The sequence below is a fragment of the Bos javanicus genome, chromosome 28, assembly GCF_032452875.1.
Source record: "Bos javanicus breed banteng chromosome 28, ARS-OSU_banteng_1.0, whole genome shotgun sequence".
NCBI classification, from domain to species: Eukaryota; Metazoa; Chordata; class Mammalia; order Artiodactyla; family Bovidae; genus Bos; species Bos javanicus.
The window spans coordinates 21,030,578-21,045,541 of NC_083895.1; the positions used below are offsets into that span (position 1 = coordinate 21,030,578).

Genomic DNA, 14,964 nt, shown 5'->3' on the forward strand with positions numbered 1-14,964 from the left:
TCCAACTCTTTGCAACCCAAGAGTAAAAAGCCTACCCAAAAGTAAAAAGGAGTTTCCGATTTCATTCCTTGCATAACAAAAACATTACTAATGTACTGAACCTGGGACCTTGAAAGAACTCAAGATTATCTCCTATTTGTTTTTTATTTTCTCTCAAACAAGTGGCAGAATTTTATAAAATGTATTTCGCGTACTTCATGTCACCCCTGGAAGGCAAGAGATAAACTGCAGTATTACTGACCTCTTTTTACTACAGGGAAACTGAGGAACAAAAAGAAAAAATTACAGTATGGTCACAAAACAAACTATTATATTTCCTAGAACTTTTAATTAAAGGCTTGAAGCCCACGTTTCATCCTTTATTCTTCGTACCATCTGAATACTAGAATTATCTCTTATTACCATCTTAGCAGGAAAAAAAAAAAAAAGACGCGAATTAAATTTCAAGATCACTTCCTCGATTCGGTATTGCCACCAAAAATATCAGAGTTTAAATTCTGCCTCCTGAAATTAAGACACCTGCGGGACCTGCAAGGTGCGAGCAGTAACCCAACTTCCCAAAAAACAGCTATAAATAGCAAGACAGGTCAGAAATCCTAAGCCCAACTTTTACTCTGAATATCTGGCAGGTCAGAGGTGTGTTTGTAATACAGGCTTTGCGGATGTTGTGATGGGAAGATGTCGTCAGAGGCCCAGAACAGTGCTATCTACACACTCACTACTGCAAACTTGAAATCAAGGCTTTCCTCCTCTGCCCCTCCCTGCATTGCACCACAAACCAGGAGACTCCTGACAGGCCTGTGCAACGATTCTCCCGACCTCTGCCTGAAAATGCGGTACTTTGATGATGTCCAGGGCCTCAGTCAACAGTGAGAACACCGATGTAGCTAAACACGTCTCAAAATTTCTCCTCTCCAGAATCTAGGGCCTGGTCCAAAAGGATTCTGTCAGAGAGAGAGTTTCCACGACTACTATTTTGCTTTTCACACAGATCTTAACAACCCTCACCCCCAAGTCCCCTTCCTCAGCCTCTCACTACCCTCTCCCCTCTACGCCTGGTGGACGCGCTGGACCAAAGGAGCCAGAGCAGGGAGGTTAGAGCCAAGGATCCAGGCCCCAAGGCCGTCCGGCGCGGGCAGGGGTCCCGGCAGCCCAGCCCCCGGAGCCGGGCAGCCCAGACTTGGCCTCGGCCAACGCGCCGCCGCCGCCTATCAGCGGAGCGTAGGGGCGGGGCTGGCTGGCTCCGCGGCGGCTCCGCAGGCGGGCGGGGAAGGGTGGGGGGGACCGACCGCCGCGCAGCTCCGGCCGCCGCGCGCAGACACCGGGCCCGGCTCCCGAGGGCGCCAGCGCGGCCCCGGGGAGTGCGAGGAGCCGGAGGGCGCGCGGCCTGCCGTTGGCCGCCTGGTCCGCCGCCCTCGGCACCCACCCGCCCCCGAGGTGGGGTCCAAGCCCCCGGGAAGATGGTGTCCTGGATCATCTCCAGAGCTGTGGTGTAAGTGTCGCTCACGGCGCCCCTCCGCCCCCACGCGAGGCCCTGGAGGCCGGGGGTGGCGGCAAGGGCCGGGAGGAGAAGGGAAGGCCCGGGCCTGGGCGGGGTGGGCTGGCCCGGCCTCGGGCCTGCCCGGGGTCTGGGAGCCCTCGGCCTCCTCACCCTAGTCCACGTCGCTGCGGGGCTCCCTGCGTCGGCCGAAGGCCCGGCTGCTGCGGTGCGGCCGGACTGCGTGCGGCTCGTCGGCCCTGCTCCCGCGGCGCTGGGTGGGCAGGCGCGCAGGGCAGGCGGCGCGCGCTCCCTGCTCCCTCTCCCCGCGGTGCGCGGCACCGCCCTGCGGGCCCGGGAGCGGCGCGCCTCGCGGCGGCGCCCTGCGCAGGCTCCGCAGAAGCTAAGCGCGGGAGGCTCGGCGATCCTCCTGAGGATTTCGTGGCAGCGCCGAGCCTTTGTATCGTGCGTTGCGGGTCTCCCAGGGCCGCTGATTGCCTCTCGGTCACGTGTGGTAGGAGGAGAGATTTGTCTAAAAATCTGAGACCGCTCCCAGCTCAGATCCCTAGGAAGGGTCTCAGTTGCCCCGAGATTTACAGCTTATCGAGAAAGGAGCTCATTATTGAATGGTGACACTCGCCTGCTCGAACGGATCCCAGAATTTGGCCCTGTCGTGGTGGAAATATTTGCAAAGGGATTGAGAGGTTGCAGGTGCCTCTTGCCTTTGTTCAGAATATCCATTCATTTCATTGTGCTTTTACCACTAAGTGTTACAGGCCCATAAGAAAACAATTAGTTGAGTTGGGATTACTCTGTAAAGGTTGGACTACCATTTAAACTGATTTCCTCCAATCCTTCTTGACTTAACCCCCACCTGGAACACGAAAGTCACGAAGTAAACAACAGTGACGTAGTTATAGCCAGGGGCCCATGGATTCATTAATCATGATCTCTGTAGGAGTATTATCTCTGTACCTTTCTGAAATGTTTTCAGGTGGCAGGCTTCTCCGATTAGCTTTATAATGTGGAAGAAAGAACGTTGCCAGATTGCTCATTTATTTCTCAATCAGAATTAGCTAATTTTTCTGTTTTGTGTTTTGTTTTGTTTGGGGTTTGTTTTGTTTTTTCTTTGAGAGTGAATCAATCGCTTAGTAGCCCTGTTTAACTTGATTTACAATAGCATTCAAGATGTGTTATTTGATTGTCTGAATGCAGTTTTCTTCTTCCTCGGTATATTTTTTAGTTTTAAAGCTTCAGAGGGTCCCATGTTCATCTGTACAAAACTAAAAATCAAGAAATAATACCACAGATGTCTTAAAGTTTTGTTTTTTATTTTTTTTTTTTTTTTTTTTTTTTTTTTGCCTTTTGGGGCCTTCTTTTGAGTCTACGTTTTCATGACACAGACATAACTTTCCTGACCTAGTAGGTGTCTATCAATTGTGTCAGTGCCTGGAAAATCAAGTATCCAGTTAAGATATTGTCACGTTGTTTTGTTTGTATTTTTTTGATTCTCGGGGTTCCTTTAACCAGTTCTTTGAGAGAAAATTGTGAAGCACTCATTTAATTTGCATTCATCAAAGTCAGATTTTTTTTTTGATCATTGATTATGAGTATGAATGTCTTCTGTGTGCTATCTAGAACACAAGGGTTGATAATGTATGACCAATCTTAATGGAACTGATGGTTGCAATACCAGATACCTGCAGTACAGGGTGACATCTTCTAAGAGTTACACCCAGAGCTATAGGGTTTAGACAAGGAAAGGATTGTATCTGGTTGGAGAATCAGAAGAAGCAAGGGAGATTACATTTGAGATGGGCCTTCAAAGACGGACTGACTTTAGACAGCCGAAGATGAAAAAGGAGAGGATCCCAGATAAACTGGTCACTGTGAGCCAAAGAATCGAGAAGGGAAAGCCCAGATTAGTTACTGAGGACTTAGAGACAGGGGAGAGAAAAAGCTGGAAAGGTAGGCAGGAGCCTGTTTTCAAGGAATATTCACAGAGAAGTGATAGCTATTATTAGGCAGCCATGGATTTGCTTTAGAAGATTCTGTGCCTTAGGTGAGATGGTTGTGAATGGTGAGACTCTGAAGATGGGAGACCCGTTAAGGAGTTCCCTAACTGGAGAGAGGATTAAAGCCTGCAGTGCTAGAATGTACAGAATTAAAAGTGCAAGGCAAAGGAAAGGAAGATAATAGTGAGGGAGAAAAGGTCATGAGAATGTATTTATCAAGTGTCAGGAAGTTTCTCTCTTGAGCCCTTGAACTATTAACATATTAAAAAGCACACTTGCCAGGGAATATAAGCATCATTATATTTTGTCCCTCTGCTCCTCAGTTTCTCTTTCTCTAAGCACTGAACGTTTTCTACTCCCTTGATCACACATAAGAGTAAGAACATGAAGGATCAACCCCAGGGTTTATACAAACTTGGAAACCTTTTCACACTCGCAGATAGGATTTACTGCATTCTTCTAATCCTCTGGAACAGCCAACTAGTCCTGAGCCTAAAGAAAGATCAGACAGTTCTTTCCATATGAACCTTGGGCGATATGAACAAGGAGCACAAGGACCCTCTTTAACCTGAGCTCCCTGAGTGCGTGAGCACTTTCTCCCTAGCCCAGTGGCAGACCCTTACTAGGAAGAGCGCTGACTTGGTAATCAGCCCTGGATGCCAGTTAATGGACCCGGGCAACATACTAAATCTGTGCTTCATCATCTTAAAAATGATTATAATATTTACTACTTAAAGCTTGTCAATATTTAGTTTAACTAAAACACCAACTGTGCCTGACATTTGTTATGCACTTGAACTTAGTATATAGATAGGTTTTTTGTTTTTATGAGGGAGAGAAGTTAGATGGTGTAGCAAGAAATATCATTGGACTGTCATCATCATTAATATTATCATTGGAAACCTGGAATTTAGAACTAGCTTTGGTTGTATTAACCAGATACATGATCTTTAGTCAGGTCTCACTGATTATAGACCTCTGTTTCTTACTCTGTAGAGGTAGAAGGATCTGGTAATCTCCAAACTGTTTTGTACAGCTGTAGCATTCTGTGACGCTGTAAGGATTTTCATTTTTTTCCAGTCTGTTTAAAATTAGCTTGCTTTATTTTTACAGGCAAAATTGAAAGGTTAGTTAGCAATTATTGATAGTAATCTGAGACTACCAAATGATATTATATGTAATATAATACGTGATACCCATAACCTTCTAAAACATGATTCTTAGAGGTTGAGGGAAATCCCATTTTTCTGATTTGTGTCTACAGCATAGCTGGTCGTTATGATCAGGACCGAACACAGATTGTCTGAATTCAAATATCAGCTGTGCCATTTAGTATTGGCTGCTGTCTATCCCATTGGATTAAATGTGTTCACATATATAATGTTCATTCTCCTCCATCAGGTAGATAGTAAGTATTCAGTAATGTTAGTAGTTATTATCAGAACAAGGAAGAACATATTCACCTACAGTCTCAGCATACTGAACATTTAAACTGTTTTCAGTTTACATTTTTCTTTGTCTTTCTGTGTAGGTTACATAGTGGTAATTAACAGTATAGTAAAAGTAATTTTTACACTGCCGTTTATTGTTATATGATAAGTATCTCCTACATTGCCCTGAAATCTTACTTTATATCTTCCATTTGCTCAGGCCACTATTCATAATTTTCATAGCCATTCTTTGATCTTTTAATTTTCCTTTTAGATCATTTCTAGTATTTCATTATCATAGGTAATGCTATAATGTAATTATAATGCTGAATTGGACATCATTTATATATACTTTTTAAGTGTTTCCTTAGGATAAATATCCAAGAGGAGTATTTCTGACTCAAAGGTTATAAATATTTTTGTGACCTTTGATGTCAATTTCCAAATTAGTATCCAAAAAAATATTAATATTTTACACTACCACCAGCAAGGTATGAGTACTGTCTCTATCACAGTGTAGCCAGATTGGGAAGGTTTAATTTTTTTTATGTTTTCCTAATGAATATACCATTGTTTTCCTCTGCATTTTTCTTATTAGAATTAATATTTGTCCTAATATTTATTAATTATGTCATATACAAATAATCTATGCACTTCACCCATTAGTCTCTTGGCTACTTAATAATTTACTTGTTTGTCGGAACTCCTTCAGTTCAGTTTCAGTTCATTCGCTCAGTCGTGTCCGACTCTCTGTGACCCCATGAATTGCATCACGCCAGGCCTCCCTGTCCACCACCAACCCACAGAGTTCACTCAAACTCACATCCATTGGGTCAGTGATGCCGTCCAGCCATCTCATCCTCCGCCGTCCCCTTTTCCTCCTACCCTCAATCCCTCCCAGCATCAGAGTCTTTTCCAATGAGTCAACTCTTTGCATGAGGTGGCCAAAGTACTGGAGTTTCAGCTTTAGCATCAGTCCTTCCAAAGAACACCCAGGACTGATCTTTAGAATGAACTGGTTGGATCTCCTTGCAGTCCAGGAGGACTCTCAAGAGTCTTCTCCAACACCACAGTTCAAAAGCATCAATTCTTCGGCACTCAGCTTTCTTCATAGTCCAACTCTCACATCCATACATGACTACTGGAAAAACCATAGCCTTGACTAGACAGACCTTTGTTGGCAAAGTAATGTCTCTGCTTTTTAACATGCTATCTAGGTTGGTCATAACTTTCCTTCCAAGGAGTAAGCGTCTTTTAATTTCATGACTGCAGTCACAATCTGCAGTGATTTTGGAGCCCCCAAAAATAAAGTCTGACACTTTCCCCATCTATTTCCCATGAAGTGATGGGACCGGATGCCATGATCTTCGTTTTCTGAATGTTGAGCTTTAAGCCAACTTTTTCACTCTCCTCTTTCACTCTTCATTACCTAATAAATTAACCGTAAGTCCTATTTGATGCAAGTGTGTTTCTAAATCTAACTATACTTCTCTTTAGATATTTTAAATTATCCAGAGAGTTCATAGTTTTAATGCAGTTTAGAGTTCAACTTGTTCATTTTTTATTTTGTGACTTTTTTCACTTCTAAATATAAAATATTTACTCCAAATATTTGATTAGTACTATTTTCTCATATAGAATTTTTAGATAAATTTAGAAACTTCCCTTTAAAGTCCATAAATCTGCATTTCCCTTTTTACATCTTAACACATTTTAGTTTTCCTTTTACTATAATTTTATTATCTGGCAGTGGTAGTAAAACCTCAGTTCTCTTTCTTTAATTGGTCCTCTTCCATTGTATTTAGTGAGTATCTTTAGAGTCTAAATTACATACCTTAAAAACCATATCCAGCGGGTGTTCCCAACATCATCCGTTTTCCCTCTCCACTTTATCTTTCTTGTCAGCATGAAAACATGCTATTATTGCTCCCATCTTAAAAAATAAATAAAAACCTCTCTCTCAATCTTCTCTACTTTCCATCTCATTTACCTATTTCTCTTCCTCTCATTAAAGCAAAAAACTCAAAAGAACAGTCTACATACACCTTCACCACTCATCCTTTGGGTCACTCTTGAACCCATACCAATTAGGCTCTGCCATCAACTCCTCCACTAAAATTACCCTTCCATAGGTTGGCAGTGGCCTCCACATGGCCAAAAGGGTCCGTCCTCTTCTGACTTATCAGCAGCTTTTGATACAATTGCTCTTTCTCTCCTTGAAATACTTCCTTCACTTGGATTCCCAGAAACCTTGCTTGCATTGTTTTCTTCTTACACTCACTGGCCACTCCCTACTTAATCTCCCTTGCCACATTCCTCCACATGCCCTGAATTATTAAAATTCATGTCTCCAGAGGCTCAGCCTTTTTCTTTTCTATCCACACTCCTTTGAGGGCTCTCATTAATTTACACCTTCAACCCAGACGTCTGCTAAACTCATGATCATATGTATTTTTAACTACTTGAGTCTGCATGGAAGCATCTGTCAGGTTGGCCAAAAAGTTTGATCTGTGAAACATTACAGAAAAACCCAAACAAACTTTTTGACCAACCCAGTAGAAGTCATCTGGAACTTAAGCTATCCAAAACTGAACCCCTGAATTGCCCTTTTGATCTGACTTTGGCAGCCTGCCCAGCTCAATTATTGACAACTCAATGCTTCATTAGTTCAGGCTAAAAAAACTTGGCATCATCCTTGATTTTTCTTTTTCTTTTGTTCTCTACATTGAATACTACGGTAAATCTCGTTGACTCCTTCAAGATCTATGCAGCATTCAGCCAATTCTCATCACCTTTACTTAACATTACTCTAGTCCAAGCCCGTTTCATTCCTGAAATGTATTATTATAAAAGCAACCAGCTTCTACCCTTTGTATGTATGTATATTTGTTAAGATTATGACAAAATTAGTGAAAAACATCTTGATTAATTTTTAAATCATTGGGAACTTTTAAGGGAAGTCACAATTTACTAGTGATTTTTCTTCCTTTTGGTAAAATCTCAATAATAGCTAAAATGACTGTTGTTTATTTGTAAGTCATGTACAACTCTTTTGTGACCCTATGGACCGTAGCCCGCTGGACTCCTTGTCCATGGGATTTCCCAGGTAAGAATGCTGGCGTAGGTTGCCATTTCCTTCTCTAGGTGATCTTCCTGACCCACATGTCCTGCATTACAGGCAGCTTCTTTACCACTGAGCTACCAGGGAATTCCCGAAGGCAATGGTACCCAACTCCCGTACACTTGCCTGGAAAATCCCATGGATGGAGGAGCCTGGTAGGCTGCAGTCCATGGGGTCGCTAGGAGTCGGACACGACTGAGCGACTTCACTTTCACGCACTGGAGAAGGAAATGGCAACCCACTCCAGTGTTCTTTCTTGCCTGGAGAATCCCAGGGACAGAGGAGCCTGGTGGGCTGCCGTCTATGGGGTCGCACAGAGTCAGACACGACTGAAGCGACTTAGCAGCAGCAGCAGCAACCAGGGAATTCCAATGGCTAAAATAATTTCTTTCAATTAAGTTAAGGTAGATTTTAATAATAACTTTATTTACCAGTTTTGATGAGTTCATCATGTAAATCGCTTAAATGTTCCTGAGTGATGTCTAAAAGAATAGGATACTTACTGCTTTTAAGTAATTTGAAATAAGGAAAATAGGAGCAATGATATTTTCAAAGAAATTTGAAAAGTTAACTATCTTAAACATGTAATTTTCTGTGAATGTCCTGCAACAGGTCATTTTTGCTGTCTTCCTTAATTAAGACAGAAAACACATCCTAAACGTTTGGGTCTTGTTTTCATCGCACAGGCCAAAACTTCCAACAAGATTCCTTTGTCAGCCTTCATTTCAGAAACAATTGGCTTTTGTCCACTTTTTGTCACTGCTGCTATATTAGCTATTTCTTTTTCCACTGGAGTTTTTTTTAATTTGTCCCTGCCCCATGGCATTCGGGATCTTAGTCCCCCAACCAGGGATTGAATCTGTGCCACCTGCGTTGGAAACACGGTGTCTTAACCACTGGACCTCCGTGTATTTTTTTTTTAAATAATTTTAGCACAGAGATTTTTATATTCTCTTTTTTCAGTATAGATTTAAATGTTTAAATAAACAGTATGTGTGCTTAGTCGTTCAGTCATGTCCGACTCTTTGTGACCTCGTGAACTAGAGCCTGTCAGGCTCCTCCGCCCATGGGGATTCTCGAGGCAAGAATACTGGAATGGGTTGCCATGCCCTCTTCCAGAAGATCTTCCCAACCCGGGAACTGAACCCAGATCTCCCACATTGCAGGCAGATTCTTTACCATCTGAGCCACCAGGGAAGCCCAAATAAACAGTATATTACAATAATAATAGTATAAATGGGTAACTTAAATATCTTAAATATGATATTACTGTTTTGGTCATCACATGGAGAAGATTACTGCTGAGTCTTTGTTAAAGGAACGTGAGCTTATTTCTGTCATTGGTCATGCATTTGCTTTAAACTGCCACTTTGGTTCAAGTTAAATGACAAGTTAAAGATAAAAATGGTTATAAGTGTCTTTATGTTTACAAAACTGTCTGTTAATAGTTTAAGCATAGTTATCCCTATTACTGAAGCAAATTTACCAGCTTCAGGCCTGTTGAAATTAACAAAAGCCACTATAACTAAAATTCAGGTGAAATGTCCTACTAAGATACAGTGGTCAGAGACAAGGGTTGCAATTGGAATGGAATTATTTAACAATGGCTAGAGATTATTTTAAGTAAAGATCAGACTAGCTAATGTTAAAATATATAGCTCTTTATATTGATATTCAAAGTATTTTTTATTTCATTGGAAAGTGAAAGTGAAGTCGCTCCGTCATGCTCCACTCTTTGCGACCCCATGGACTGTAGCCTACCAGGCTTCTCAGTCCGTGGGATTCTCCAGGCAAGAAAACTGGAGTGGGTTGCCATTTCCTTCTCCATATTTCACTGGAAGATCCTTTAAATAGGTCAGAGTTTCTTAAGCTGGCAGTATTGAAATTTTGGACTGGATAGTTCTTTCTTGGAGGGGGCTGTCCTGTGCATTGTAGAAGGTTTAGCAGCATCCCTGGCCTCTATTCGCAAGATGCCAGTGGCACCTCCCACAGATACAACAGCCAGAAATATCTCCAGATGTTGCTTGGTTCTATTGGAGTGATGCTCTACAAGATACAATGCCCTCAGCATCCCCATCTGAAAATGGCTTTGTTTACTATTTACTGCTTCTCTGGGAGAAATTATAAGCCATAACGATATGGAAATTCATAAAGCATCTCAGGATATCTTTTAAGAATTTTCTAGATAAAGTACTGTTGCTGATCATTCTCATATTTTTAATACTATTTCAAAATTAATTTCTATTTCAGAATGTATGGAGAATTTCCCCAAATTGATGACAATTGTTGGTGCAGCACACTTTGAAAATAATTTCTGTAATCTCTTATTCTGCATACCAACTCTCATAGTTCTTATTTTCTAAATTTATAAATGAAATGTGGTTTACAAATTCCAGTTTTCCTGGCCTCAAAGTTGTTGGCATATTAGGATTTGAATGCAGAGTCAAGGGTTACTAGCATGTTGCTTTCTTTACTATTAACAGTCTCATCAACTCTGCAAAAGCAGAGCTACATAAAAAAAGAAAAATCATGAAAACAAAAGTCATAAGAAAAATCTAAACCCAATAGACTTGTGCTGGCCAGTAATTCAGAATTTAATTTCAGAATGTATTCAAATATTTCATTACAGAGAGCATTAATATTTTCAAGTAATAATATGCCCATTTTACCATTTTTTGAAAGAATTATTCTCACCCATATATAAACCCAAGCATTCGGTTGTGGAAATTTCCTTAACCTTTTATGTCACATTTCTAAGTAATGTAGTATATATAGTTTGCTAGGACTTTTACAGCAAAGTACCACCAAACTGGATAGCTTAAACAACAGAACATCATTGTGTCAACAGGGTTCTTCCTGCTGCAGGCTGAGAGAGAATTCGTTGCATGTCTCTCTCCTAACTTCCACCCTGATCTCTGCTTTCATCTTCACCTGGCATTCTCCTTTCGTGCCTGTTTCTGTGGCCAAATTTCCCATTTTTATAAGGATACAAGTCATATAGGATTAGAGCCCACCCTAATTACCTCATTTTAACTAGATTACCTCTGCAAAGACCCTGTCTCCAGATAAAGTCACCATATCTTTTACGGGGGACACAATTCAACCCGTTAACAATCTCGTTTATAAAAACAGGAAAACTAGTATATGGCAAGGAATAATTTGAGGGATTGGATTAGAAAAGTAGGGGGAAAAAATCTAACAAAATAGCTGTCTATACATAATTTGAGTTGTCACATGAGAGAGGGAATACTGATTTTTCTATTTTAACTGTAAAATGCAAGGCTAGAGCAATAGGTTGATGTTATAGGGAAGATAATTTTATTCAGTGTAAGGGAAAACTCTGACACCTGGTGTTGTTCAGCATTGAGACTGACAGTCTCAAGAGAACAGTATGATGTTCTCCATCATGAAAGGAAGCATGAAAGGAAGAGTAGAAAGCTAGTTACGGATCTTGATTGTATTACTTGTATGCTTCCTACAGAGAATCATAGATAAATTACTGTGAAGCATTTTGTATTTAATAAAACTACTTAGATATTTAAATGAACATATTAACATTATATTGTGCTTCCCTGATGGCTCAGCTGGTAAAGAATGCGCCTACAATGCAGGAGACATGCCTTCGATCCCTGGGTTGGGAAGATCCCCTGGTGGAGGGAAAGGCTACCCACTCCAGCATTTTGGCCTAGAGAATTCCATGGACTGTAGTCCATGGGGTCGCAAAGAGTCGAACACGACTGAGCGACTAAGCATACACACACATTAGCCTTGTATTACAACAATATAAAGAATTAAAAAGCAGCATTGTTTCTCATTTACAAAACAGAGTGATTATATACAGCACTGAACAAGTTACCTGCTAAGCTTCTGCTAACATGACACTTTTTCATTGTCAAACTGTAATCACCAATCTTAAGGGCTCCCACCCAAAACTGTAAAGTGGAAAAACTGACTTTAGTCTCTGGAGACACCATCATGCTGGTACCAAACCCAAAACACCAAAAAGAAAAAAGAAAATGACAAACCAATATGCTTGATGAATATAGATTCAAAAGTTCTCAACAAAATATTAGCAAACTGAATCCAACAGTACATAAAAAAGATCATACATTATGACCAAGTGGGATCCATCCCAAATTCATAAGGATGGTTCAGTATATGCAAATCAGTGTAATACACCACATTCAGTTCAGTCACTCAGTTGTGTCCTACTCTTTGCGACCCCATGAATCGCAGCACGCCAGGCCTCCCTGTCCATCACCAACTCCCGGAGTTCACTCAAACTTTTATGCATCGAGTCAGTGATGCCATCCAGCCATCTCATCTTCTGTCATCCCCTTCTCCTCCTGCCCGCAATCCCTCCCAGCATCAGAGTCTTTTCCAGTGAGTCAACTCTTCACATGAGGTGGCCAGAGAATTGGAGTTTCAGCTTCAGCAACAGTCCTTCCAATGAACACCCAGGACTGATCTCCTTTAGGATGGACTGGTTGGACCTCCTTGCAGTCCAAGGGACTCTCAAGAGTCTTCTCTAACACCACAGTTCAAAAGCATCAATTCTTCGGCGCTCAGCTTTCTTCACAGTCCAACTCTCACATCCATACATGACCACAGGAAAAACCATAGCCTTGACTAGACAGACCTTTGTTGGCAAAGTAATGTCTCTCCTTTTGAATATGCTATCTAGGTTGGTAATAACTTTCCTTCCAAGGAGTAAGCGTCTTTTAATTTCATGGCTGCAGTCACCATCTGCAGTGATTTTGGAACCCAGAAAAATAAAGTCTGACACTGTTTCCACTGTTTCCCCATCTATTTCCCATGAAGTGATGGCACCAGATGCCATGATCTTCGTTTTCTGAATTGTTGAGCTTTAAGCCAACTTTTTCACTCTCCTCTTTCACTTTCATCAAGAGGCTTTTTAGTTCCTTTTCACTTTCTGCCATAAGGCTGTTGTCATCTGCATATCTGAGGTTATTGATATTTCTCCTGGCAATCTTGATTCCAGCTTGTGCTTCATCCAGCCCAGCGTTTCTCATGATGTACTCTGCATATAAGTTAAATAAGCAGGGTGATAATATACAGCCTTGACGAACTCCTTTTCCTATTTGGAACCAGTCTGTTGTTCCATGTCCAGTTCTAACTGTTGCTTCCTGACCTGCATACAGATTTCTCAAGAGGCAGGTCAGGTGGTCTGGTATTCCCATCTCTTTCAGAATTTTCCACAGTTTATTGTAATCCACACAGTCAAAGGCTTTGGCATAGTCAATAAAGCAGAAATCGATGTTTTTCTGGAACTCTCTTGCTTTTTCCATGATCCAGCAGATGTTGGCAAATTAACAGCAGTCAAAAACCACAGGATCATCTCAATACATGCAGAAAAAATACTTGACAAAGTTCAACATCCATTCATGATACAAAAAACAAAAACTCTTACCAAAGTGGGTAAAGAGGGAACATATCTCAACATGATAAAAGCCATTTATGACAAACCCAAAGTCAGTGTAATATTCAGTGATGAAAAGATGAAAGCCTTCCCATTAAAATCCCACAAGGATGCACACTCTCATCATTTCTATTCAGCAAATTATTGGTAGTCCTAGCCAAAGCAATTAGACAAAGAAAAGACATTGAAAGATGTCCAAATTGGAAGGGATGAAGTAAAATTGTCACTATATGCAGATGACATGATACTATATATTTGAAGGATTCCACACAAAACCTACTAGGTAAATGAATTCAGCAAAACAGCAGGATACAAGATTAACATTCAGAAGTTGGTTTGCTTTTCTTTACACTAACAATGAAATATCGGAAAGGGAATGTTAAAAAAAAAAAAAAAAGGATTGCACCGAAAAAATAAAATACCTAGGAATAAACCTGACCAAGGAGGTGGAAGACTTATACACTGAGAACTATAAAACATTGATAAGTGGATAAACTGATTTTTTTCCTTTAACATTTGGGAGGCCCACAAAAACAATCAACCCATATCTAGGTTTCCTTAAGTGTTCACTTAAAGAACACAGGAATAGAAGAGAACAAACTTAGGGGTATTTGACTAATGGTTATCATTACAGCCGAGATCAGTTCTTCCGCTGCCCTATGCCTTGGTCTTTGCTTCCTATGGGAACACTGACCCACCTCACTATTGCTGAACAAACTTTCCAGTTGTCCATTTGATGTTTGTTTATTTACATTGTATTTTTTAATCATTCATTTTCATCAAGCTTAGTTTCTGTTTCTGATTTTCTGAAATATGGGCCTTTCAGCTTTTACTTTGTATACCTAGGCTAATTTTGCCAATATAAATGATAATGGTTTTAAGGTGTTTAATAGATTGTAAATGTATAGGACAAACTTTTCTCTAAAGATATACCTCTTGGTCCATATAGAAGAGCTTTGCTAGTGTATAAATCTTAAACAATCTAAAAATAGTAAAGTGTTAAATAAAAGTATGAGAAAAGTAGTCTGAAAGCTCTGTGTAAAGATATTCTGACAGGCTATCTGGTCTTTTCCTTGCCGAGTAAAAGTTTCAGATGTACGAATTAAAATTTTTTCGCCCATAAAGTTTACGCACTGTCATTATGATTAAATATTTTAGGAACTTATAAATTCCACCTCTTGTATTGTTTTATATGGTAAATAAATATGATACAAATTCTACTTTATTTCAGTTGATCTCCTGAGTTTAAGAAAGGTGCTATCTAGGCATAGGGGATTAAGAGATACAAACTGTTATGTATAAGCTACAAGAATATATTGAACAACACAGAGAATATAATCAACATTTTATAATAACTATAAATGTAGTATAACCTTTAAAAACTGTGAACCATTATGTTGTACACCTGAAACTTGCATAATATATTCCATCAACTATATCTCAAAAATAAATAATCGTTTTTAAAGAAATGAAATGTACTG

The 14,964-nt window shown here is 40.5% G+C and overlaps 2 protein-coding genes across 2 annotated transcripts in view; one reads left to right on the forward strand and one right to left on the reverse strand.

The window, feature by feature from the left end:
- JMJD1C (jumonji domain containing 1C) overlaps nt 1-1,842 on the reverse strand; it is a 316,030-nt gene extending 314,188 nt beyond the window's left edge. Inside the window, exon 1 of the mRNA XM_061405104.1 lies at nt 1,652-1,842. The gene's annotated coding sequence lies outside the window, so the exon portion shown is untranslated. The remainder of the gene's footprint in view (nt 1-1,651) is intronic.
- The window catches only part of REEP3 (receptor accessory protein 3), a 99,443-nt gene continuing 85,485 nt past the window's right edge, over nt 1,007-14,964 (forward strand). The window contains exon 1 of the mRNA XM_061405109.1: nt 1,007-1,492. Coding sequence (XP_061261093.1) covers nt 1,461-1,492 — 32 coding nt within the window. The 5' untranslated portion in view covers nt 1,007-1,460. The remainder of the gene's footprint in view (nt 1,493-14,964) is intronic.